This window comes from Carcharhinus amblyrhynchos, chromosome 4 (assembly GCF_965287045.1).
Source record: "Carcharhinus amblyrhynchos chromosome 4, sCarAmb.v2.hapA, whole genome shotgun sequence".
NCBI classification, from domain to species: Eukaryota; Metazoa; Chordata; class Chondrichthyes; order Carcharhiniformes; family Carcharhinidae; genus Carcharhinus; species Carcharhinus amblyrhynchos.
The window spans coordinates 97,076,965-97,103,038 of record NC_137327.1 but is presented as its reverse complement, the minus strand read 5'-3'; the positions used below and the strand labels follow the sequence as shown (position 1 = coordinate 97,103,038).

At 40.9% G+C, this 26,074-nt stretch overlaps 1 protein-coding gene across 1 annotated transcript in view; it reads left to right on the top strand.

The window, feature by feature from the left end:
- LOC145342675 (exocyst complex component 1-like) overlaps positions 1–26,074 on the top strand; it is an 87,833-nt gene that overhangs the window by 20,457 nt on the left and 41,302 nt on the right. The window contains exons 4-8 of the mRNA XM_080188228.1: positions 10,572–10,765; positions 13,996–14,223; positions 19,450–19,582; positions 22,364–22,473; positions 23,831–23,980. Coding sequence (XP_080044354.1) covers positions 10,572–10,765; positions 13,996–14,223; positions 19,450–19,582; positions 22,364–22,473; positions 23,831–23,980 — 815 coding nt within the window. The remainder of the gene's footprint in view (positions 1–10,571; positions 10,766–13,995; positions 14,224–19,449; positions 19,583–22,363; positions 22,474–23,830; positions 23,981–26,074) is intronic.

Below are 26,074 nucleotides of genomic sequence, written 5' to 3'. Positions count from 1 at the left end.
AGCACCTCATAATTTTACTTATGAATTTTCTGTCCAAAATGTGCCAGTGGGGTGATGAGGACCTGGATGATGTGATCCCAATGCCAATATCTGCATAGCCAAGCCAAACACCCATTCTGGAGGAGTTGGAGTTGCCATCATAAGGAAAATTCCAGCATGATTTTTAAACATTCAAAGTCTGCACTCTGATTCAGTGATGCATCTCTTGATATGATACGAGTGACTGAGAAACCAGAAAGACATCCTATGCTCAAAAATGAGAGGAGAAAACCTGTGGCAGAAACAAAGAAAGTGTGGTTGGAGATCACCGAGGAATTGAGCAGCAGGACTGTAGTGTCACTGTGTTCAATGCAGCACAGGAAGCAATTTAATGACTAAACGTGTCGGGAAAGGTGAGTACAATAGCCCATTCAGCTACATCCTGCATCATCACAACTATCACACTCTGCCATGTTAAGCCTATTCCATCATATCCCTCTTCACATCCACTTACCTTGCATACACAACAATCCGACTCTGCCAATACTGCCATCTACCATCCACTACCTCCATTTAGCCTCATCCTTATATAATTTCATGCACAGCTTGGCGACCGTGACTGTAAAGGAGAATCATTGAACATCAGCAGAGTGCTTTTACAAATAGTTATTCCAGGGATATTGGTCGCATTCTCAAAGAAAATAAAGGAGAATGCCTCAAGCACAAATGTAATGATGTTGCAGAACATTACAAAAATGATGAAGAGGATGAAGAGATAATCAGCCATGGATATCTAAGGAAATAAAGGAGGGTATCAAATTGAAAGAAAATGCGTGCAAAGTGGCAAAGATTAGTGGGAAACTCAAGGATTGGGAAATTTTTAAAGGTCAACAGAAAACCATGAGAAAGGCTTTAAAGAAAAGTAAGGTGGATTATGAGAGTAAACTAGCTCAGAGTATAAAATCAGAGAGCAAAAGTTTCTACAAATTATAAAACAACAAAAAGTGGCTAAAGTAAACATTGAACCTTTGGAGGATGAGAAGGGGAATGTAATAACTGGAAATGAGAAGATGCCTGAGGCATTGAACACGTATTTTATGTCAGTCTTCACAGTGGAAGACAAAAATAACATGCCAAAAATTGATGACTGGAAGGCTATGGCAGATGAGGAGCTAGAAACTATCATTATCACGAAAGAAGTGGTGTTGGGCAAGTGGTGTTGGGGCTAAAGTTAGACAAGTCTCCTGGCCCTGATGGTTGCATCCCAGGGTACTAAAAGAGCTGGTGGGGGAAATAGCGATAGTGGTAATTTACCAAAACTCGCTGGACTCTGGGGTGGTTCCCGCAGATTGGAAAACAGCAAATGTGACACCACTGTTTAAGAAAAGAGATAGACAAAAGGCAGGTAACTGAAGGCCAGTTAGCTTAACTTCTGTAGAAGGGAAAATGCTCGAATCTATCATCAAGGAAGAAATAGCGAGACATTTGGATATGAATTGTACCGTTGGTAAGATGCAGCAGGTCATCTTTCATTTAATTTGGTGGAATTCTTTGAGAACATTACATGTGCAGTGGACAATAGGGAACCTATGGATGTGGTGGAGCTGGATTTCCAGAAGGCATTTGACAAGGTGCCGCATCAAAGGCTGCTGCATAAGATAAAGGTTTATGGTGTTAACGGGTAATGTATTAGCATGGATAGAGGATTGCTTAACTAACGGAAAGCAAAAAGTGGGGGGTAAATGGGTGTTCTTCTTGTTGGTGATCAGTGATTAGTGGTGTGCCTCAGGGATCAGTGTTGGGACCACAATTGTTTATGATTTACATAGATGATCTGAAGTTGGAGACCAAGTATAGTGTGTCAAAATTCACAGATGACACTGAGATGAGTGGCAGAGCAAGTGTGCAGAGGACACTGAAAGTCTGCAAAGGGATATAGATAGTCTAAGTGAGTGGGCGAGGGTCTGACAGATGGAGTACAAGGTTGGTAAATGTGAGTCATCCATTTTGGTAGGAATAACAATAAAATGGACTATTATTTAAATGGTAAAAAATTGCAGTATGTTGCTGTGCAGCGGGACCTCGGTGTCCTTGTGCAAGAATCACAAGGAGTTGATTTGCAGGTGCAGCAGGTAATTAAGAAGGCAAATGGAATTTTTTCATTTATTTCTAGAGGGATGAAGTTTAAAAACAGCGAGGTTATGTTGCAGCTGTATAAGATGCTGGTGAGGCCACACCTGGAGTACTATGTACAGTTTTGGTCTCCTTACTTGAGAAAGGATATACTGGTAGTGGAGGAGGTGAAGAGGAGATTCATTAGGTTGATTCCAGAGTTGAGAGGGTCGGCTTATGGGGAGAGACTGAGTAGACTGGGGGTATATTGGAATTCAGAAGAATATGGGGAAATCTGATAGAAACAGATAAGATTATGAAAGGAATAGACAAGGTAGAAGCAGGGAAGTTGTTTCCACTGGCAGGTGAAACTAGAACTAGGGGGCATGGCCTCAAAATAAAGGGAAGCCGATTTAGGACTGAGTTGAGAAGAACTTCTTCACACAAAGAGTTGTGAATCTGTGGAATTCCCTGCAGTGAAGCAGTTGAGGTTGCCTCATTGAATGTTTTTAAAGCGAGGGTAGATAAAGTTTTGAACAGTAAAGGAATTAAGGGTTATGGTAATGGGTGGGTAAGTGGAGCTGAGTCCACAAGAAGATCAACCATGGTCTTACTGAATAGCGGAGCAGGCTCGAGGGGCCAGATGGCCTACTCCTGCTCCTAGTTCTTATCTTCTTATATCTTAACATGGTTAGAATGGTCAACTACACAGAGCATCAGTTGAGGCTATCACCTGAGTATCTGCACACCATGGTCATGCTTTTACAAATTTTAAATGCCCCCATGTCTCCCACTTTAAGCAGAATGATGAACATTACCATGGCCATATAATGCTGCAGCATTATAGGTTTACAACGCTTACCTTTAGGGAGAAGTTAAGGAGCACCCTGAGTTTGAAAAAAAAATGAACAGTAACATGGGCAAGTCACAAGTTGATAGTGACTGAGCCTGAACAACTGGGAGTTTAAAAAACATTAACTATTAATAACAAGTAACAAGTGTGTAGCTAGTGAGTCTTTAAGATTTGTTGCCATGAGTAAGATTTATTAACTATTTGTAATTTCTATCAGAATTAATAAGGTTTATTAGTATTGGTAAAACTTTATCAGAGAACCACAGCAGAAGAGAATTAAGCTGTTGAATCTATTGTTTTGTTTTAGTTTTAAGTAGTGAGGTTTATTATATTACTAAGTTTAAAAGCTGCATGTTAAAGGCAAGGCAGCCATTAAAAAATCATTAAGAAAATCAGTAATGATCTAATTGAAGAGCAGCAGAAAGGAGCAAGAGTTGAGCAGAGCATAAAAAGCAGCCTACGTGAGCAAATATGATATGAGGAATATAAAGTGACATCGGCACAAGCTGATTGGTAAGTAACTGTCAAATAATTCTGCTTTCTAGTTGCTTGTTTATAATAATAGTCTGTAAACTTAAGGCATGGCAGGACAGCTGGGACAGGTGGAATGCACATCCTGGGACATGTAAGAAGTAGTGGATGCTTCCCGTGGTCTGGACAATCACATGAATAGGAAGTGTCACCTGCTGCAAAACTTGAGCTCCAGTATTTGGAATTGGATGGTGGCTGAAATCACTGTGGTGCTACCGTGAGATTGAGAACTACATTTAGGGAGGTAGTCAATCTGCAGGTTATGACAATACAGGCAGAGAGAGAATGGGTGACTGCAAGACTGCCTCGGAGTGCCAGGCAGCTAGTGTAGAGTCCTCTAAGTCCATCTATCTGGTTTTCCATTTTGGATACTGGTGAGAATGATGAGAAGTGCAGAAAGTGCCAGTTTGAGGCACCATGGGTGGTTCAACTGCACACAAGGAGAGGAAGACTAAGAGCAGTGGTATGGGGGTTCAATAATTAGGGGACCAGACAGGCATTTCTGCTGCTGTAGTCATGATGAAAGAAACGATTATGTGCTTCACCATTCCAGTCATTGAACATCACAAATATTATTAGCATATATTTGAATCTCGTTGCAATATCGGTTTTCCAGAATTACCACTCCACATTAAATTTAAATCAGACATTGGAGCACAATTAACAACATGTTTTACAACAAGTTTTAAACAATGTGCACCTTGTGACCTGCACTTCACTTAGGACTCTGAGATGAGTTTGCACAACTTCCATTACATTGCACTTGCGGGGATCAACACAAGGCTTCACAGGCTGCACTGCCTAGGTTTCAGGGGAGGTCTCCTAGGCAAGTCGCTGTAGCAACTAAACCAGGGTGAAGGTGGGAGTCGTTTTACATGTTCAGTGGGTAGAGGACACACTGGGGAAGAGCCAGACAGGACTGGAAGAGAAGGGACTGAAGGGCCTGGGCTTCATAGTGGAAGGGCTGGACACAACTGCAGGAAGGGAAAGGACTACGAGGGCACAGGATCTACAGGGAGAAATCAATTGGGGAAGGTTGTACACAAACATCTGACTAGGTGAAGTGGTGGGAACTAAATAGCCACCCAACTGAAATGTTGGTTCCAAGTTAAGAACACAACCAAAGTTGAGATTGGTTAGTATTGCTCAATTAACATGCAGGAAATCAGGCAAGTGCAACAATTATGCCCATCCACGCACCCTGATCTTTCAAGTGGCAAAGATGTTCCTCTAATTTTAACCCTCATGTGCAGCCTTCAAATTCACCAGCATATTATGCAACTGCATAATTACTGGGTAACTCGACCAGCTAGAGGACCTCGTTGGAAATGTGGCCATGGAACACTCACGAAGGTGAAGCCTCAAATCCCATTTAATTACAGTAATGTATGCACTGAACAGCCATCCTCAGTGTCAGGTAAAATTGTACAGTCTTGGAGTACAGGCAATGATGATTCCAGTGCTTCAGCTGAAAGTGCAACATCCAGTCACCTAACTGAAGTTGTTGGAAATGGGTCATGTGTGTTGGAGGAGTGGGTAGATGCAATGTAGTGAATGTTCATGCGCACCCTGCCCTGAGCATCATTTCAGGGGCTAGAGGTCTCTGGCATGCGCAGAGAGGCCTTGAGGCTGCAGTTGCAGATGATTCCTTGATCAAAAGTGAGCCTTTACGAACAAATGTGACTCTTGTGCCTCCCTCTGTTTAATGCTGCAGTGAGAAGTCCATGAAGAAGATGGATTCTGATGCCTGTGTTATTGCTTATAAACAAGAAAGAAGAAAGGGAAGAATGCAAAGGAGGCATCTGACTCGTTAAAGGAGGAAACCAAACCCTCAAGATCAAGGAGCAGCAGATCCTTGTCTGGTCACAGAGGATGATCCTCAGAGAGCTGTCATTTGTAGACGTATTGCTAGATTTCGGGTATATAGATGGTGCATGTTACCTGCAGATGAGTAAGAACGTATTGCTGACTCCTGTGCATGTCAAATGACCTAGTCACTCACATTTGCCACATTCTGCAGGAACAGATGCCAAGGGAACTGGGAGGACACCCAGTACCAATGGTGGTGAAAGTGACTGCTGTACTCAACATTTAAAACAGTGGTTCATTCCAGGGCTCCACAGCAGGATCTCACAAGTGTTGCACCCAGGGGCCATTCCTGCAAAGCACACAGTTTTGTGAACTTTGTGAGATCAAGCAAGCCAGAACATAAGAGCACTGGATTTTGTTAAGATTACTGGTTTTGCACAAGAACTGAGTGCCGTTGATTGCATTCAAGTAGCTATAAAAGCTCCCTGACAACAAGCCTTCTAGTACACCAATCAAAGAGGCTTCCAATGTAAATTGGTGTGTGACCATATCAAAAGCATCACGTAGGTTTGCACCAGATATCCTGGAAGGATACATGACTCTTATATCTTGAATTGAATGCAGATCTTCGACATATACAAGGAACCACAGTAGATCCACAGTTGTCTTCTCAGGGACAAAGTTTGCCTGCAAAGGAGCTAATGATGCCTTGACAGTGGTCTCATATTTTTGCTGAAAGAAGGTAAAATGAGGCTCGTAGAATGACCTGGACTTTGGTGGAATACACCATAGGAATATGAAAAATGTGGTTCTGATGACCGGACAGATTTGGTGAAGGACTTCAGTATACTCCCCAAGGGTGTCGTGCACAGTTGTGGTTTGCTTCATACCTCACAACCTGGCGCTGCAAATGGGTGACAGTTTGCCAAATGACATGATGGAGAAGCTACACATGCCACCTATTGAGAGCATCAAAGAGTATGATGGTGATGAAGTCGTGGAAGCTGAAGATGTGTAGGCCAAACAAGTTAGACATGTTCATGATGGCCTCATTGCCAGCAGATTCCAAGAAGAGGTGTTTTGAGGCAAGTCTCCTCTATCGTGGACCAGTATCATCGCTGATCTAATTTCAGTCATTAACTTCCAAATGATGGATCATTACAGACCATGGTTACTTAACTTTCATGCTTAGAAGGATGACTACAGGTCACAGCGATGTGTCCGTCCTGAGATGAGGTGCTCCCTTATGGAGGGCATCCAGCATCAGACATCAGAAAGTGCTGTCTCGTTCAGCAAGCATCAAACCTCCACTTACTGTAGATCAGATTGTGCACTGTATTAACTAGACTGTGACTCAGAAGCTATTCTAAAACTAGGTCCCACTGAGGTATATGTGTCTGCACTGGTGGAGTGTGTGCTTAAACGCAACAATGGGTCTCCAAATGTGCTATCACTAGGAGGTGCCATCAGGACTGGAGCTGAGGGCGTGGCTCATGCTTGCCCTCTGCAGCTTTCTAGAGGTGCCTGCAAGAAAGATCAGATAGTTAGTGGATGTCAGGGGGCTGTGAAATTAGAGGCATCACTCAGTATGTTTGGCTGATGGATGCAGTAGTGCAGGAAATTTATTTGGGTTCACTCTGACAATTTCACCATCAGCACAGACGTGATCCATGTTCTCTCCAGCCAGTTGTATTCAAAGCCCATGAACACCTTGATCTCCACGAGTCCTCTAGTCGTCCTTTTTATTATGAGTCAGTTTGTCCTACATGATGTGAAGAGAGTGTGAATGATGCAGTCAAGGAGAAATAATAAGGCTACCTGGCATATGTGGTTGGCAAGTTGAGCCCTGGAGCAAGCTGGAGAAGGGATGTGGCCAGATGGAGATGTGAGGGTCCTTCAAGCGGTGAGGTTCTTCAGCACTGTGTGAGATCCTTGAGAATGTGTGATGGGCTTGCGAGTGTGAGTTGAGAGTGATGAGATGGTTGACTTGCCCTGGCAGAATGGAAGTGATGATTAATCCTCTTTGTGCACTGGGTGACTAACTTTTTCTGGTGGGTGTTGGCACTGACCACTGCAATAACTGCCTCCCAAGCCTGATTGATCACCTTGCTGGAAGTCCTGCGGCCAGAGCATGGGTGGATGTCAACACACTGTCCACAAAGCTCTCCAATGAGACATCACTAAATTCTGGTGCTCCACGCTGCTTGATTTTGAATGCCATATTCTACAGAGCTGTCCTAAAGTGCAAGTGGTGTGGAAGTCGTGCAGGTACCAGTTAAATATGGTACCAGAGTTGAATAGCGCAGAATTCATGATGGGATAGGCAAATCAGAGGCCGTCCGCCAATAATAGGGCATGTTCCCCAAGAATGAATAACTAATACAGTCTGAAGCGTGAAACCCTGCTATTGCAACTGATGAGTTGGACAGTTTTTTATGACAGTAACAGCATTTTGCCCTTTTCTGGGAAAATTTTGCCATGAGTGTAAATCTAAACAAAGGAAATGACCAGATGTCAGGAGCAAGCTGTTGTAGATTATGAAATTAGACAAGCAGTGGCTGGCATTTAAAAGAATTCATATATGGTTTATAACAAATGTACATCCCTTTGAAACACAAAAACCCAACAGGAAAATTGATCCAAGGAGGTTAAAAATTTTATTATGTCAGAGCAAGCGGTTTATAAAGTTTGCAAAAAAGGGGGAGAAAGCCTGAAGCTTAGAAGCATTTTAGAATTCAGAAAATGAAGACCTGACAGAACAGGAAAATCGAATATGAAAGTAAACTAACCAGAAACATTAAGATGGACTGTGAAAACTCCTATCTGTATGTAAACAGGAAAGGATTAGAAAAGAAAAATGTGGGCCTACTGCAGTCAGACAGACAGGACTAAAACTATAGAAAGTCACAGTGAAGAAAGTGGTGGAGGAATCGGATAGGGTAAAAATAAAAAGGTGTTAAATAATTGCAGTGCTCCAAGTAGAAGTTGTTGGTTGGAATGGGATGCATGATAAGTTGGTAAAGGAAGTAAGGATGCAAATTGTGACTTTGCCCACAACAAGCTAGCAAATCTACTGTGTAATATTTTAGCTAAAGCTTTTTGAAAGTGTGTATATATCGCAACCACACAACTTTCAGTTTTGCTGTGGGATAGTGTCTCTTATAGTCTCTCCACCAATGAAGTTAAGCTGATTGGCCTCTCTTGGAGCAGGGGTAATATTTGTCATCCTCCAACCTTCTGGCACCATACCTATATGTATCAAATGAGAATTGGAATCTAAAATGAAAGACATCGGTTAGGTAGAGAGATTGGTGAAACTGGCAGATATAGTTTTCTTTTCAGGCAGAAAATGTTAAAGGGAAATTCAGTAGAGGTGTTCAAATCATGGAGGGTTTTGTTAAAAATGAGTTAAAAAGAGTATCTGTTTCCAGTGGCGGAAGCATCTGTGAAAAAAGCGAAACATAAGAACATAATAAGAACATAAGAAATAGGAGCAGGAGTAGGCCATCTAGCCCTTCGAGCCTGCCCCGCCATTCAATAAGAAATTCTTTCCAAAGGAAAAAGGCAAAATTCTTGCAATTGAAAAATTGCGTGGCCAAAGACAAAGGAGAGTGAAACTGACGAACTTCCGAAGAGGTTGATTATGAGATTGCTTTGCTCTGTCTCTCACTTGCTCTTTATGCTGTTTGGCATGCAAGTAGTCCTGTTTGGTAACTTCACCAGGTTGACACTTCATTTGTAGGTATGTTTGGTACTGCTCCTGCCATGCCGTCCTGCACTCTCCATTGAACTCTGGCTTGATGGCAAGGGTAGAATGGGGGATATGCCAGCCCATGAGATTGCAGATTGTGCTGGAATATAGTTCTGCTGCTGTTGATGGCCCACAGTACCTCATTTAGCACAATGATAGCACCACAGAACACAATGGAGGTTATTCTCAATGTGAAGGCAGGACTTTGTCTTCACAAGGACTGTGCGGTGATTACTCATAGCGATACTGTTGTGCAGAGATGCATCTGCAGCCAGCAGATTGATAAGAATATGATTTTCCATCTTGTTGGTTCCCTCACCACCTGTTGCAGACCCAGTCAACAGTATCAATCCTTAGGACCCAATCAGCTCCATCAGTAGCGCTGCTTTATGTCCTTAGGACCCGATCAGCTCCATCAGTAGCGCTGCTTTATGTCCTTAGGACCCAATCAGCTCCTTCAGTAGTGCTGCTGCTGAGCCACTCTTGGTGGTGGACATTAAAATCCCCCACCCAGAGTACATTTTGCACCCTTATCACCCTCAGTGCTTCTTCCAAGTGTTGTTCAAGATGGAAGAATACTGATTCATCAGTCAAAGGAGGACAGTATTAGTAAGAAGTTTCCTTGCCCATGTTTAACCTGAAGACATGAGACTATGTCAGGGTGTTGCTTGATTAGTCTGTGAGATAGTTCTCCCAGTTTTGGCACGAGCCCCCAGATGTTAATAGGGAGGACTTTTCAGGAATGACAGGACTATTTTGCTGTTGTCTTTTCTAATGCCTAAGTCGATGCCAGGTGGTCTATCCGGTTTCATTCCCTTTTATTGACTTTGTCGCGATTGATTCAACTGAATGACTTGCTAGGCCGTTCCAGAGGGCAGTTGAGAGTGAACCATTTTGCTATGGATCAAGAGTCACATTGGCAAGACCACGTAAGGATAGCATATTTCCTTCCCTAAAGGGCATTAGTGAATCAGATGGCTTTTTCCAACAATCGACAATGGTTTCACAGTCATCAGTTGACTCTTAATTCTAGATATTTTTTATTGAATTCAAATTCCACCACCTGCTGTGACAGGATTCAAGCCCAGGTTCCCAGAACATTAGCTGAGTTTCTAGATCAATAGTCTAGCGATAATAACACTAGGTCATCAACTCTCCTGAAGGGAGGCCTTCTGTCTAAGGCTTTTCTGCTGTAGTACACTGAGGGTTTGGAAACTGTAAAACCTCTCAGACAGTATTGACGTAAGAATATTGCAAATATAAGGTTTAATTGTGTTGAGGCTGTTCAGAATGTATTGAAAGAAATTGATCTAGTTTGAACTTCATGTAAAGTCACTTTGAACTGTCACGTATGCACTTTTATAAATTTCATGAAGTAAGTAAGCATAATTTCATGAAGTAAGTATACACAGGACTGCACAATGCAATAAATGAGCTGTGTATAGCATAGGTAAATTCAAGAGAACATTGGTTTGAATTATGAAACTTTTGCTTCCACAACACAATGGGAAGATACAAAATGTTATTGCATTCCAGAGAGCCTGCGTCCTCCAATGGAACAGCAAGCAAAAGAACCAGTTGAAGAGGAAGAAGAGGTCGGTGTTTATCAAGAACTAACATCGAAAGAGGCCTTTGATATTGAGAAATTAATGGAACAGTTTGATCAGTCTATTTCTAATTCAGAAGCTTTTGCAGAGAAAATGAGCAAAGATCTCCATGTGTTAGATGAGGTAATTATTTTAGAAGTGCACTGTTACTTGACACACAAAACACAAATCACTGCTACATTCATTAATTCTACCTGGTCAGAAATAAGATGTGTACATGTGATCCAGAAAGTTAGTTACTGAAATTAATGAGCACATTTTCAATGGGTTTGTATGGCATCCCCCTGTTTGCTATTTTAAAGCAAGTGTTATTTTGTTTTGAATGAGTTATATCACCCACATCTAGAATGGCCAGAAAAGTGTGAGCTGAACATGTTAACTATTCATCCAATGATAGTACTGACAATATAAGATATTATAATATGGAATGACAGAAAGTGTGCTAAAGGCACCATAGAATCCCTACGGTGCAGAAAAAGGCCATCTGTCTTATCAGGTCTGCACCAACTCTCTGAAAGAGCATCCCACCCAGTTTGTCCCCTCTGCCCTATCCCCGTAATCCTGTGCATTTACCATGACTAATCCATCTAACCTACACATCTTTGGACACAAAGGGGCAATTTAGCATGGCCTAACCTGCACATCTTTAGATAGTGGGAGGAAATCGGAGCACCCGGAGGAAACCTACGTAGACATGGGGAGAAGATGCAAACTCCACATAGTTACTCAAGGCTGAAATCAAACCTGTGTCCCTGGCGTTGTGAGGCAGTAATGCTAAACATTGTTCCACCATGTTGTCCACTAATCAATAATCCATTTATACGTATGCATGTAGTTATATGAATGTTGGTATGATTGTATTTCTTATTTAATAGGTTTAAAGTACTATGTAATTAATTGTAAATGTTTCTTAAAATGCTTGGTTCGTAGTTCATAAAATATTTTTTAAATAATTTTTAGTTCTGGCAAGATTAGGGTGGTACAGTGGCACAGTGGTCAGCACTACTGCCTCACTGGGCCAGGTCCCAGCTTGGGTCACTGTCTGTATACAGTTTGCACGTTCTCCCTGTGTCTGCATGGGTTTCCTCTGGGTGCTCCGGTTTCCTCCCATGGTCCAAAGATGTACGAATTAGGTGGATTGGCCATGCTAAATTGCCTGTTAGTATCAGGGGAACTAGCTAGCGTAAATGTATGCTGTTATGAGGATAGGGCCTGGTAGAATTGCAGTTAGTGCAGACTCGATAGGCCAAATGGCCTCCTCCACACGGGAGGATTCTATGACCCTTCTATGATTCTATAAAGATTAAAGTTTAACTGTTAAAAATGAAATAAATGCACCTAAAGCAGATTGAGACTATGGACCCGATTTTACCATTTTGATTCTAAGTGTTGAATCTATGCGTAATTCAGATCTGACTTGGAAAACCGCTTTCAAGCTCCCCCATACACCCGTAGCCTGAAAACAAAATCACGAGTCTGAATTGTGTTGTGGGTGTGGCTGATTGCACCCGAAAAGCTGCAGCTCCAATCGGAGCTTTGAACTGCGCATGCGCCGTGAAAAAAAAATTTGAAAAATGCGCCCCTGTCACATCACTCCTGGGCCTCAAAAAGTGGATAAAGCAGCCCAGGAGCAAAAAGCAGGAGCGATGGCCCCCACAGACATTGCCCCACCCTCACAATGTAACTGTCGCCCTTATCCACCCACCGTCCTGCTACCCATACTGATTGTGACCCCCTGCCCCCCCTTCCTCCTCCACCGATGGCCCACTGAGTGGCAGCAGACCTCCCTCCCCCCACCAGAGATCCATTTGGCCTCCAGCCACCACCTCTCCCATCCCCCCCCCCAAACCGCCAGAGAGCGATCGGGCTCCCCCCCAACCCCGTCCCCACCAGAGATACATCTGACCCTCCCCACCGCCCCCCCGCACCAGAGAATGATTGGACCTCCCTCCTCCCCACCCTCCTCACCACAGAATGATCTGGCCCCTGCCTCTTTCCCCCAACCACCGATCTGAGTTAGAGAGCTGCCGGAAGCTCTGAACTTACCTCTTCAGAAGCTGGAATGCTCGAAACAGACCCTTGCAAAGCATGTCTGTATTGTGCCGAATTTGGATGGGCGAATGCAATGGTAAAGGGGGAAGTGCTGATAAAGTTGGGCAGACAGCTCATTAATTTAATTTAAATCCATGCAATGCATGGATCTCTGGTGGTGGTGGTGGTGGTGGTTGGGGGGGGGGGGTGCGGGCAGGGTCAGGGGGGTCTGCTGCCACATCTGCGGGCGATCGATGGGGGGGAAGAGAGCAGAGAGTCGCTATCAGTCTGGGTAGCGGCTGGGGGGCATGTGTGTGGATAAGGGGGACAGTTATGTTGTGGGGGCGGAGCAATGTTTGTGGGGGCCATCACTCCCATCTTTCGCTCCTGGGTCAAGTTATCTGCTTTTTGCGGCCTGGGAGTGATGTGACAGAGAGTGATGTGACATTTTTTTTCACCGAGCAGGTCAAAGCTCAGATCGGAGCAGCAACATTTCAGGCACGATAAGCCCCACCCACATCACAATTCAGACTCACAATTTGGTTTTCAGGATACATGCTTATGGGGGCACCTGAGAGCAGTTTTCCAAGTCGGATCTGAATTGCGCCCAGATTCAGCGCTTAGAATCAAAATGGTAAAATCGGGCCCAGTGTCTATTGCCAAGGAGATTTTATAGGCACGAGAACAGTCAAAAGCACCCTGCACCTGTGGGAGTCCAGAAGGCACTGAAAAGCCCATTGCTCTGACATTCTGGCTTGCTTGATTTCTGCTGAACTTTATGTAATTGCCAGCCTAGGCAAAAAGGCACCTGTCACCTTTGCATGATCCCAGACAGCATTAATGATGGCAATTAATTACTTTTTCCAATCTCACAATATTTTCCATTCCCTTCCATCATGTCGCCTGCCATGTGTAGATAGGAAACATCACACCCTGTGTCTCAGATCAAAGCTCCATTTAAAATTCAAGAGGGTGTTGAATGTTTCCCCTAATGACCAATTTTAATAGCTCTTGTGAATTTCTAGCAGTTACACTTTAAGATAATTTTAAGATTGGCCCATGACCATTGAAGATGTTCAAAAATGGAGAAAGATTTTAATACTGCAATCGCACATCAGTTTATTCATTTGAAATAGCAAAGGCATGTAAAATCATTACTGCTCTTCGTGAAACGCAACTTTTTTGCCACCATAACAAAGAATAATTCACCAATATTTAATTGTAATAAATGTGTACGTGTGTGTGTATTTGTAATATTTGGAGTCACAGTACACACGGTGGCTTATGTAGGTACCAGTGATTTTATTGTGTTTATCCTCCAGGCAAACATACGATCAATCATTGTGTCTGAGAAGCAAGTAACTGAAATGATGGAACTGATTGATGTGAGTCTTGTTGAAGTGAAGAATATTGAGCAGACCCTTCAAACTTACGAAGAGCTGTTGCAGACCGTTAAAGAACAAATGGATCATATTCACCAAAGCAATCATCAATTACAAGTCATTGATTGTAACGAACAAAAACTTTTAGAGGAAGTCATTTTTCTTGTGGTAAGCAAGCTATGTTAGATTAAAGGTGAGGGGGCTGATAAGTAAGTTAGTAATTTAAAAATTACTTGGTATATCTATATGTCTATTTTTCCCTTCCTTCTCCACTGTAGCCAGTAAATTATTGACTCTAATTATGGATGTGCATCTCAAAGACCAAACACTTTCAAAAGGTGTCAGAATTTATAGAACAAGAGCCATCTCTCAATCACAACGGTTAAATTACAACCTATTTGGAATGAAAGACACACATTTTTCATTATTCTATTTATTCTACTTCTGAATTCTTTATTCCCCCAATTGTAGTATCCCTTTGTTATGTTCTGTCAAAGCAAGTTAAAATAATCAGGCCATCTCCGCTATAAATACTCCTTTACTTCACTCCCAGCGGTTCAGGGTTGCAGGAAATCAGAGCCTATCCTGACAGAAACTGGGCACTCAGCAAGATACGCCCAGGATGGGATGCCAGTCCATCACAGGGCACATAGTGAGGGGCGATGGTCAATCCACCTAAGTGCAAATCCCACACTTACAGACACCTGGATTGAACCCAGGTCGCTGGAGCTGTATGGCAACAGCACTAACCACTCTGTCACTGCACCCTGCTATCAGAATACTTTGCAAGGGAACGTTGTTTAAATTTTCTGGTTATCTGTTTCTTAATATGGCTGTCAGCATCACTTAGATGAACAGAGCACCTCTCAAAATATTTCTTTTGAATATGTTGACGACATGCACAAAGGCAGTATAGAAATTGCAGAATAGTTTCTTCTTGATACTAAGATAGCTGTTTATTGCTGTTAAGAAATATTCAGAACAGTTGACTCAACCTTCTAAACCTTTAGTATCTTATATGTTTCAATAAATCACCTCTTGTGCTTCTAAACTTCAATAAGCACAGGCTTATTGGATCTTTCTTCATAAGACATCCCTGTCACCCCAGAGATCAGCCTAATGAATCTTAACTAAAATGCTCCCAATGCAAGTAAATCCCTTCTTGAGTAAGGATACCAAAACTGTACACAAATTGCTGAGTCTTTGCATTATCCTTACAACTTGCTTTCCTATCTACCTTTATATTGTCAGCAGACTTGTTCTCTTCAATTTGAGAAAATGATCAAGCCAGAAGGCTGAAATTGACAATTCCTATGCTGCTTCAAAAAATCATTAGAAATAGGAGCAGGAGTATATATTCAATTGCTCTAGCCTGCTCCGCCTTTTAGTATGATCATGGCTAATCTTCTACCTCAACTCCACTTTCTTGCCTGCTTCCAATATCCCTTGATTCCCTCAGAGAGCAATAATCTATTGATTTCGACCTTGAATATCCTCAATGGTCATATGATAATAAGAAATAGGAACAAGAGTAGACTATTCAGCTTGGCCAGGCTACTCTGCCATTCAAGGTCATGGCTGATCTTATCCCCACTTTCCTGCCTGTCTGCCATAACCCCTGACTCCCGTGCACCTCAAAAACCTGTCTAACTCAGCCTTATATTCAACAATCCAAACTCTGCTACTCTGTGGAAGAGAATTTCAAGAGCTAATGACCCTCTGCGAGAAGGACTTCCTCCTCATCTCTATTTTAAATGAAGAACTCTTGTTATGAAACTGTTCCTCTTGTTTCTAGATTTCCCCATGAGGGTAAACATCTCTCAGTATCTGCCCTATCAAGCCCCTTTAATATCTTATATGTTTCAATAAATCACCTCTTGTGCTTCTAAACTTCAATAAGCAAAGGCTTATTGGATCTTTTTTCATAAGACATCCCTGTCACCCCAGAGATCAGCCTAATGAATCTTAACTGCTTCCAATGCAAGTAAATCCCTTCTTGAGTAAGAATACCAAAACTGTACACAAATTGCTGAGTCTTTGCATTATCCTTACAACTTGCTTTCCTATCTGTCTTTATATTGTCAGCAGACTTGTTCTCTTCATTCTAATCATTATTCTAAATAGTAAATGTTAAGGCTCCAGCACTGATCGCTGCAGTGTTCCACCAGTTACACTTTGCCATTCTAAAAATTGTCTATTTATCCTGACGTTCTCTTTCTGTCAGTTAACCAATGTATTCCCCCAACACAATGAGCTATTGTGCAGTTAACTTTTAAGTGGAACTAATCAAATGCCTTTTATAAATCCAAATGCACTACATCAACTGGCACCCTGTTTGTTACATTCTCAAAGACAGCTAATAAATTTGTCAAACATGATTTTTGATTTTTTTTGGTTTGATTTTCTAAATGACTTGGTACTATCTCCTTAATAATAAATTCTTGCAATTTCCCAATGACAGTTGTTGGACTAATTGGTCTGTAGATTGCTGTTATCTACCTCTCTCCTTTGTTGAGTAGAAGTATTACATTTGTGGATCTTTCCAGAATATAGGGAATGTTGGAAGTTTGCTATCAGCGCATTCTACCAGTACAATACCATCTCTGCAACCACTTCCTTTAAGATCCTATGATGGTCATCAGGTGCATAGTTGTCATGGTACCATTAGTTTTTCAAATACATTTTCTCTAGTGATTCTGATTATTTAAGTTCCTCTCTTCCATTTTCTTCTTGATTTTCTACTATTCTTCAGATTTTTATCTTCTACTGTGATGATAGAAACAAAATACTCATTCAGTATCTCTGCCACTGCCTTGTTTCCCATTCTTCTTCACCATTTATGGCAGCCCCTCAGAATTGAGGATGACTTGCTTCCACTCTGGAGAGGTGGATTTTGCAGTAGCTGAATCATCCAATCCTAGGGCTGCAGATTCCGCCACGGGTTTGGTAGGTGGTGTTTAATGAAGTGAGTGGGTGGGACACTCTAGATTCTACACCCTCTTTCCGCTATTTGGATTTGGCCTCCACGTGCTCCACCTGGTGACATTCAAGTTGATTGGTACTTTTGCCGATTCTTCTTCAGTTTGTGCGTTCTAAGGCAAGTGATTCCCACTGGTCAATGGGGTGTTGCATTTATTTAGAGAAATTTTCAGAGCATTGTTGTAGCATTTCCTCTGTCCTCCTAGTGATCAATTGCCATTGCAGAGCTCAGAATACAGCACTTATTTCGGGAGTCTTGTGTCGGGCATGTGGGCTACGCAGACTGCCCATCACAGCTAGTCGAGTGTGACCAGTGCCTCGAAACTGAGGATATTGGCCTGTGAGAAGACGCTCATGTTGGTATGTCTATGCTGCTAGTGGATTTGCAGGATTTTGTGGAGGCAGCTTTGGTGATATCTCTCCAGGGATTTGAAGCGTTGTTCAGGTGTAGATCACCCAAACACTATAGATCCCATTTTTCCCCATACTGGTGCCAGTTCCCATGAATCTGAACCCATTTCTCCCACAACAGTCTTTGAGCCACACATCCATTTCTCTAATTTTATTTACCCTATGGTAGTTTATCATAGGTAGTTCAGGTAATGATTCAAACATTATTACCTTTTAGATTCTGCTTCTTAACTTGGTGCCAAGCCTCTCATACTGACTGTGCAAAACTTCCTTGTTCATCCTGTCATTGTCATTGGTACCTATATGGACCGTGACCACTGGATCCTCCCTCTCCCACTGCAAGTTCCTCTCCAGCTTTAAGCAGCTATCCCAAACCCTGGCAACGGCAGGCAATACAGCTCCCTGTCAGTCAGCTCATCCACCATACAGCCCCCATTTTCACCCAAACAAGCTGAAAGAGCCTCACACCTGTTGGACAGTTGCAGAGGCTGACATTCCTGCACACTGGAACCCATTACCTGGGTCAGCTGCAACCACATCCTCTCGAATTCCTGACTACTTTCCAAACCAAGGTTCTCTATTCTAAGGGGTGTGACCTCCTATTACGGAGCATCCAGGTAACTTTGGCTGTCCCTGATGTACCACAGTGTCCACACCACAGCTTCCAGTTCAATGACTGAACCAAAGCTCCTCAAGCTGCAGACATGTTTGTTCTAAATAATACTTGAATCCAGGAGTTCCCACATGCTGAAGCCATGACACATCACCTGTCCTACCACACTTATGAGCTTTAATAAATTACTTAATTATTTTATTCAGTCATTTATTTTCTTTTGGATATTTATTAATCTCATCACAAATTCCAGAACTATTAGGAAAATAGACTTTGATCACTTATGTTATTCACCAGATTCTCTCAACAACTCCCTTCTTGCCCTGTAGCAGAGCAAGAATCAATTCATATAGAGTGAAAAAGTTAGAAAAGCAAAAGAGTACCTCTGTCCCTACCAAACTTCCTCAGCTCACCAAACGTCCACTGTCCACTGACGTTGTACTCCAGGGCTGGCTGCTCTGAGAATGTGTGAATTTACGTGTTCTGAATGAAAGCACCAGCTGAGCTCAAGTATAGCAAGACCAGTTCAACCCAGTTTCCATAATTAACTGTTTCACCTATTGCTAGTGGATAGCTCTAATCCCCCTACTTAAGTTCCTGGATGAAATTTAGAAGTTAAACAGTACCTGCAATTGAATGTTAAATACAAAGACAAATAAAATTAGATTTTTAGAAAGATATTTAAGTTTTTCTCAACTCGCAAAACTCCCACAATCCATTGAGGTCACATGCAGTGTTTCAAGATGTTGCAGCTCAGTTAGGGCACTGCAGCAAAGGTTGTTTCCTTGATGGATGGTTTCCTGAGCTCCCCATTGCGTATAGATTAGTTGTATGTTTCTTGATAGGCGGTCCACTGTTGGCTGGCACTGAGACCTTATGATCCCGCCACTGTCAATGGGAATTCCCATTGATTCCACCTTCTGCTGTCAGGAAACTCGCAGTGGGGATTCACTGTCAGCAGGAGCAGAAGATCCCACCAGTGGAAAGAGCCAGAAAATCACCGTCGAGGAAGACTTATGTTGCAGAATGAAGAAAAGCATACCAAATTTAGGTTTTGTTTTATAATTCAAATTCCTGCACGCTGTTGGGGCATGTTATAATAGCTGAATTTGAGAAGTGGATGAAGACATCAACCTTTTCTATGCCTGCAGCATTGCAAGCAGGAATGTTTTTGTTGGTTCTCTGATGTATCAGGAAATAATACAAGACAATCCTTCTTACTCCCTTCTAATATTATTATTCAATGACCACTTGATGTAGACTTAAGCATATATTGGTCAATTTAGACCAAGGTTATAATTTCTCAGAGCATTTATACTTTTCCTAGCATTATCATATTGAATATAGACATCTTTGGTTTTTAAAAATAATTATTCCTGTTATTCTAATAGCATGAGCTGGACCTTGCTAAAGAACATCAACATGCTTTAAGAAATGGTGATCTGTCTACGCCTGAGAGTCTACAGGCTTGCATTGTTGCTGTTGAAGCCCTGAATAATTGCATGAATGTTAAGTTATTCCCAGGTATGGCTATGTTTTCTCTATGTTGTTGCTTTCCTTTTATGTAGTTTAAAACCCAAATGGATGCTTGAGCTAATGTATTTCTAATTGGTATTAAAACTATTCAGCTTGCTTTGTACCACTTTCAATAAAATCAGGCTGTCTTGAGGCAGGTGGTGCACCTCAGCTTTGTTCATTGCTGGATAACTTCTCAAAATATTTTAAGAAAATAATATAGTTCACTAACTGCGCTTCAAAATTAACTGTTGTCTCTGTGTGTTTATGTGTATTTTAAAACCAGCTCGGGAGAACTAGGTGCTGATCTTTTCAGATCTGGGAAATAGCTTCAAAATAAATCCTGTGAAGAGCTTTGAAATGTCTTGAAGTTGTGAAAGTTGTAGATAAATGAAATTTCTTTTTTTGCTCTGCCTCAATACCTTGCTCAGCAGCTTTCTCTTGCAGCTGAGCTGGGAATACTTGATGGTCAAGATGTCAGCTAGTAAAGATATTCCATTCTCTGACACATAGAATCATAGAAACCCTATCGTGCAGAAAGCGGCCATTTGGCCCACTGAGTCTGCACCGACCACAATCCCACCCAGGCCCTACCCCCTTATCCCTACGTATTTACGTGCTAATCCCTCTAAGCTACGCATTTCAGGAGACTAAGGGGCAATTTCAGCATGGCCAATCAACTTAACCTAAATCATTAGCTGATGCTCAATAACGATGTGCCTGCATGATGTAGCGCTGCTTTCTGAGATATTGAAGACTGTATGGATCAGTAAAGTTGCATCCCAGTGCCCTAATATTCAGAAAATTAAGAAAATTAGTAGGAATTATTTTAAAACTTGTAACCTCATCACTTTAACCCTTTTCATTGCGTAATATTCACACCAAGAGCAGGATTCTCCTATCTCATTCACCCCGCCACCACTGCCAGAGAGAACAGAGAATTTGGCACTCAATCAAAACTCCATGCACAGCAGCAGGACCAAACCAGGCCAGGTCGGAGATTTCTGGCGCATATTAGTGTAAATTTTCAATATAGACAGAAAACTTAGAAATTATTTTAATAAATATGTCATACTGCTGCTTTTTAGAAGTGACTGGCAATTTCCTATGAAAGATTGTTTATTGTGTTTTATGTGTTCGGTGCCAATCTCTCAGGAATATCTACATTAATGAGTGTTAAGTTTTGTTGAGAGTAGGTATTTCAAGTCTGTCAAAATTTGATGCACCTTTCACAGTTTCCATAATTAACTATTTCAGCTACTGCTAGTGGACAGCTCTAATCCCCCTACTTAGGGAGATTACAAATATTTTGGTGGCTTTTGTAAGTTTGTTAAGGTAAACAAATGATTCTGTTGGGGAATGGAATAGTTGGCCTCACCAAACACTGCCGAATAAAATCTGGGTTAGATGTAGTGTTTTCTGTTATTGTGGAATTATTTCTCCACATAAATGAGGTTGTCATCTTAAGTGGTAATTTATGATATATTGTAAATCTGCAGCATTTGCTTTATGATCTATGGTTAGTTATAGTTTTGTTTGACTGTGAAGCAATTGTAAACAATAATGTGATCTAGTGCAGCAAGGCTCCACTTTTTACTTATTGGGAATGGAATAGTTGGCCACACCAAACACTGCTGAATAAAATCTGGGTTAGATGTAGTGTTTTCTGTTATTGTGGAATTATTTCTCCACATAAATGAGGTTGTCATCTTAAGTGGTAATTTATGATATATTGTAAATCTGCAGCATTTGCTTTATGATCTATGGTTAGTTATAGTTTTGTTTGACTGTGAAGCAATTGTAAACAATAATGTGATCTAGTGCAGCAAGGCTCCACTTTTTACTTATTTTCATATTTAATGTCTTCCCATATTCAAGAGTAGAATGCTATCCAGTGAGATTAGAACTGCAGACTAATCAGCAATAGATCTCCCCACCATTATTCATTCTTCTCACTGGGACAGAAGTCCAAGAGCGATTTTTTTTCACAGTTGTGAATAGGAGCTGACGTTTCAGTGGTGATAGAAATAAAACTACATTTTATCTGTTTCATTTCTATAAAGCACCTCCAAAAAAAGAAAAAAAATCAAATGCGTTCACTCACAAATTTTCTCCTAATTTCTTGAATCCCAGAGTGGAAAAGTCATACGCACACTGCTAGTAATATCTTTAACATGTTGCTGGTCACTGTCAGCGGACACACATCATAGGTCACTGTCAGCTGCATGTTTCCCAGTGGTGGAAGGCAACGTGCTGTTTGCTAGAAGTGGGATTCACTGGCCCCACCTCAGTGAGGTTTCCCTTTGATGTTACCCCAACACTGCCACGAACTCCATGGGGCAGAGGTGCGCTCCTGGCAAGACCGGAGAATCCTGCAAACAGAATGGCCAGAGAATTCATATTTTCATCACAGTTTTGCAGAGTGGAATACAATTGTAGAACGACTTGTAAAATCTAATATAACTTAATTCCCTGACTCAAAATCCCGATAAGTTAATAACAAGCACACTAAATACTGATTTTTCACAATGATTCATTTTTACAATTTTACTGATAAAATAAGAAAATGAATTTTCCCATTTGGCAATCACGGCTATTTGAAGATTTTCTATAACCAGATGTTGCAGGATTGTGATATTCCAAGTAAGTAATGCTGCAAGGCTTTGTGTAACATTTGTGCCAGGCATTCATTGTTTGAGTCAAAAAACACCTAGGTTAATGGAATAACCATGAAATTGTATTATCCATTAGCAGTAATTCAATTTCCCTTTAAAATTCTGGTTTTATTAGGCCATCGCAAACTGCAAAGTGTGGCAGAACAATTAATAAAGTTTGAAAACTTGCGACAGCTATTTGAAAGTCGATTCATACGACATATTAACACGATGTTTGTACTGCAAGTAAGTGCAATGCTAAAATAATGTAATAAAATCCGGTGACAAAGATTTTTTAACGCTTTCTGTGTTATAAGCAATAGCTTCAAGAGTGTACTAATTCCTAGCTTTCCATATTTATTTTGGGGGAATGTTCATCAGATATTCCAGAAACCAAGGCAAAGCAAATTGAATGCATTGAGAATAAGAACTATTTTCTTAGCTCTCTCTGTCTGGAATATTAGCTTGATCTAATATCTCTTTATCAAAGTTGATTAGATGCAGATACAAAGGCAAGTTCATCACAAATTGACTGTATCAGGAACCATTTGCTTTCTCTTCTGTTAATGAAATGCTTCTTATTTCTTCTTGCTGGATGAGTCCTAACATAAGTGTAGAGTCAGTAATCTGCAGTCTAACTGCAGCAGATATTAAAAAAGATTAATGAGTATCTGCAAGTTTTTTTTATCATTTGGAATAGCTGAGCTTAAATAATCAATGTTAGTTCTCTTCCTAGTTATAGTGTTGATTCAAACAGACAAATTCACCCAACATAGATCAATTCATCATGACCTTATTAGCAACAGTATTCATTAGTCCCTGCAGATTTATTACATTCCTGCACTGAAGTACTAAACGTGATAGACTCAGATCTGTCTTTTTTTCCGTCAAATTTTTCCTTCAATTTTCTTCCCTTCTGCTGAGTTTGACTCTTTGCTGGTACATAGCTACATAAAGTATGCATTACCTTTCAGTAGCCAACTCAATTGGGCATTATTTGCGAAAACCGAGTTACTCTGGAGTATAATCCATAGATGCTAACAGCCATCACTAATGGCTGAGTCTTGTGAATGTTAATCAGTGTCTATATGTGGACAGTTTCAAATACAGATCACTTCATATCACTCCTGAACAGGAATCATTATTGATTTCTTTTTTCCCTTAGAAATGCTGTGCCAAATTCATTTGTTGTACCCCTTTTGCTTCCTTGGCTGAGATCATATACCTTGTTGCCAATCAGGAATTGAAGCTGGGATCCCTTTATCTGTATGCTTTAGTTACCCACAAAACTAAATGTTACTTCATCATAGAATCATCATGAAATGGCAGAATCCCTACATTGCAGAAGAGGCTGTTCGACCCATCAAACTACACTGACTCTGGCAACCGTCCAATCCCTGTAACCCTACACATTTACCATGGCTAATCCACCTAATCTGCACCTCATGGAAATACTTTGATTCTTTATTCTGTTAGTATTTACATTCATACAAACTAGCAGTTTAGAAATATTCATAATTCCTGGGGGGGTGGAATTGAGTGATTTAATTTATGTTGTTAAGTATTCTGTAGCCTTAAAAGTGTTATTTCTATTGTGTTTCAGGGAAATGACCAAAGCATTAGCTTGATTCAGCAATCTGGAGAGCTAATCTTCCCAAACCACAAGCTTTATCAAGATGAATTATTACCATATAGCCCTCTAATGGCTTGGATAAAAAGCAACAGTCCTGCTATTTTTGCTGATTTATCTAAGGTATTTTTCTTGGCTGTCAGAAAGTGGTCTCCAAGGAATATAGACTGGAAATTTATGCTGGCAACATTGACACACAATTTCTTAGCTTAATTCTATGTTTTGACATTAATTTCTTTGTAATAAATTGGTCAATATCTCTGTTAAAACCAGACAAACACAGTTTGCTGGAAAATATTAGGATTTGTCCATTCATGTGTAATTTTTTTTTAAAGTGTGATAATTTTAACCACTGAGAAACAACCTCTCAGGTACTCAGAGCTAACTTTGAGAGATGTGCAGACTCATTCTTTCTGATTTTAATAATTATTGGAGTTTTTTTAAATTAACTTTGTTTTCTGTATCTTTTCTTGCGCTCTAACCAAACTTCCTTTCTCTCAATTTCACTTTTTGTACTTCATTTGATATTGAATTAATTATTCAAACTGGCACTTTCTGGTTCAAACTCTGCATTGCTCATTAATGACTCTTCAGTCTGATTGATTAAGAAGATACCCAGGTTCTTGCCCTGTTTACAGAGGTGCCAGATGGATTATTTTCATAATTGAACTTCCAATACAAAAGCCCATAATATTGTTATGGACAGATAAAAGTAAAAAAAAATTGCAAAATTCCTTCCAATAAGCGTTTATCCATTAATCTTGCAAACAATAATTTCTAGCCCATAGATTTATACTTACTGTATTTTATTTATTTTCTTAAAATAATATTGTTATTAATACATAAATCACTATTGAAAATTATTAATATACTTCCGGATGGAAAAAAGTGAGGAGCTTATATAAATTGACTCCTATATACAACCAGGTTTATAAAGAAACCAGATTACATGTTACCAATTGGAATTTCTTCAAAGTTAATGACCATTCAATGCTTAAACAGCCTTTATCAAAACACACCGGGAGGTAATCCCGATGCCCCAATCTCTAAACAGCAGGCTGTCCCATCTGATTCACGGGATGCACAAATTTGCATCAGTTAGGTGATTGAATCCCACCTGACGGATGCTGCCAGTGTCAGCAGGAAGCAGTACCGTTTTCACGCCAGCAGGGGAACTTAGCCTGATAATGGGTGAATCATGGCCAACATAATTACATCTGGTGTCTACCTCTATTGCTGCTCAAGCACAGAATGATTATCTTATGCGGTTTTAAACCCTGTTGTAGGACAATACTATATTCAGAATAAGTTCAACTTTTGGAGAAATTAAAACTTCAGTGCATTTAAGGAAACTCAACATGTACATCGTCTGTTGTCTAATGGTCAGGAATGACATTCCTCTGGAAAAGGGAGTGGAAGATAAATGGTGTCTTATTTGAGCTCATTTAAATAACAGTCCTTAGGAGATGAGAAACACAGTATCTTGAGCAACATTAGGGACGAGAAGAACAATCCTGCCAATCCACTAAAGGTAACAGAGTAGCTCTGAATAATGAGTGGAGTCTGTAGCCATTGGAAGACAGCGGAAAGCAAGGCAAAGAAAAGGTCATTTAGAGAAAAGTCCAGAGCAGGATGGAAACCTGCAGGAGGAGACCTAGTTTAGAGTGAGACTTCTGTCAGAGGCGAAGGAGCAGACCTGGCACTAGAATAGATTCCTGTAGAAGACAACAGTGATGGTGTAAGTCACTATAAGGTCCTGACACCAATGCAAGGATGGACTTTAACACAGGAGTTAGTGGATTGCACATTACATTGAAGTACAGTTAGAAGCTCATAAATTAGCAGCCACAGATGTGGACTGCAGGTTAAAAAAAGTTATCTTAAAACTTGAAGTGACTGAGTTTCAGAGCAAAGTCATGGTTGTTATCTCAGGCTGTTGCCCATCAGAATAATCCAGGAGTTATAACTTTGAGCAATAATTAGTTATTATTGCAAATGCAAGAAGCTTAATTAAGAAGCGCCTAAACTTCCTTAACAGTTCAAGTGGAAGACTGGCAACAGTGTCTGGGAACCGATTATTATGATGTGGATGTGCCGGCGTTGGACTGGGGTAAACACAGTAAAAAGTCTGACAAGACCAGGTTTTAGTCTAACCGATTTATTTGATAGTAAACACACAAGCTTTCGAGGTTTCCCTCTTCGTCAGGTGAATGGAGA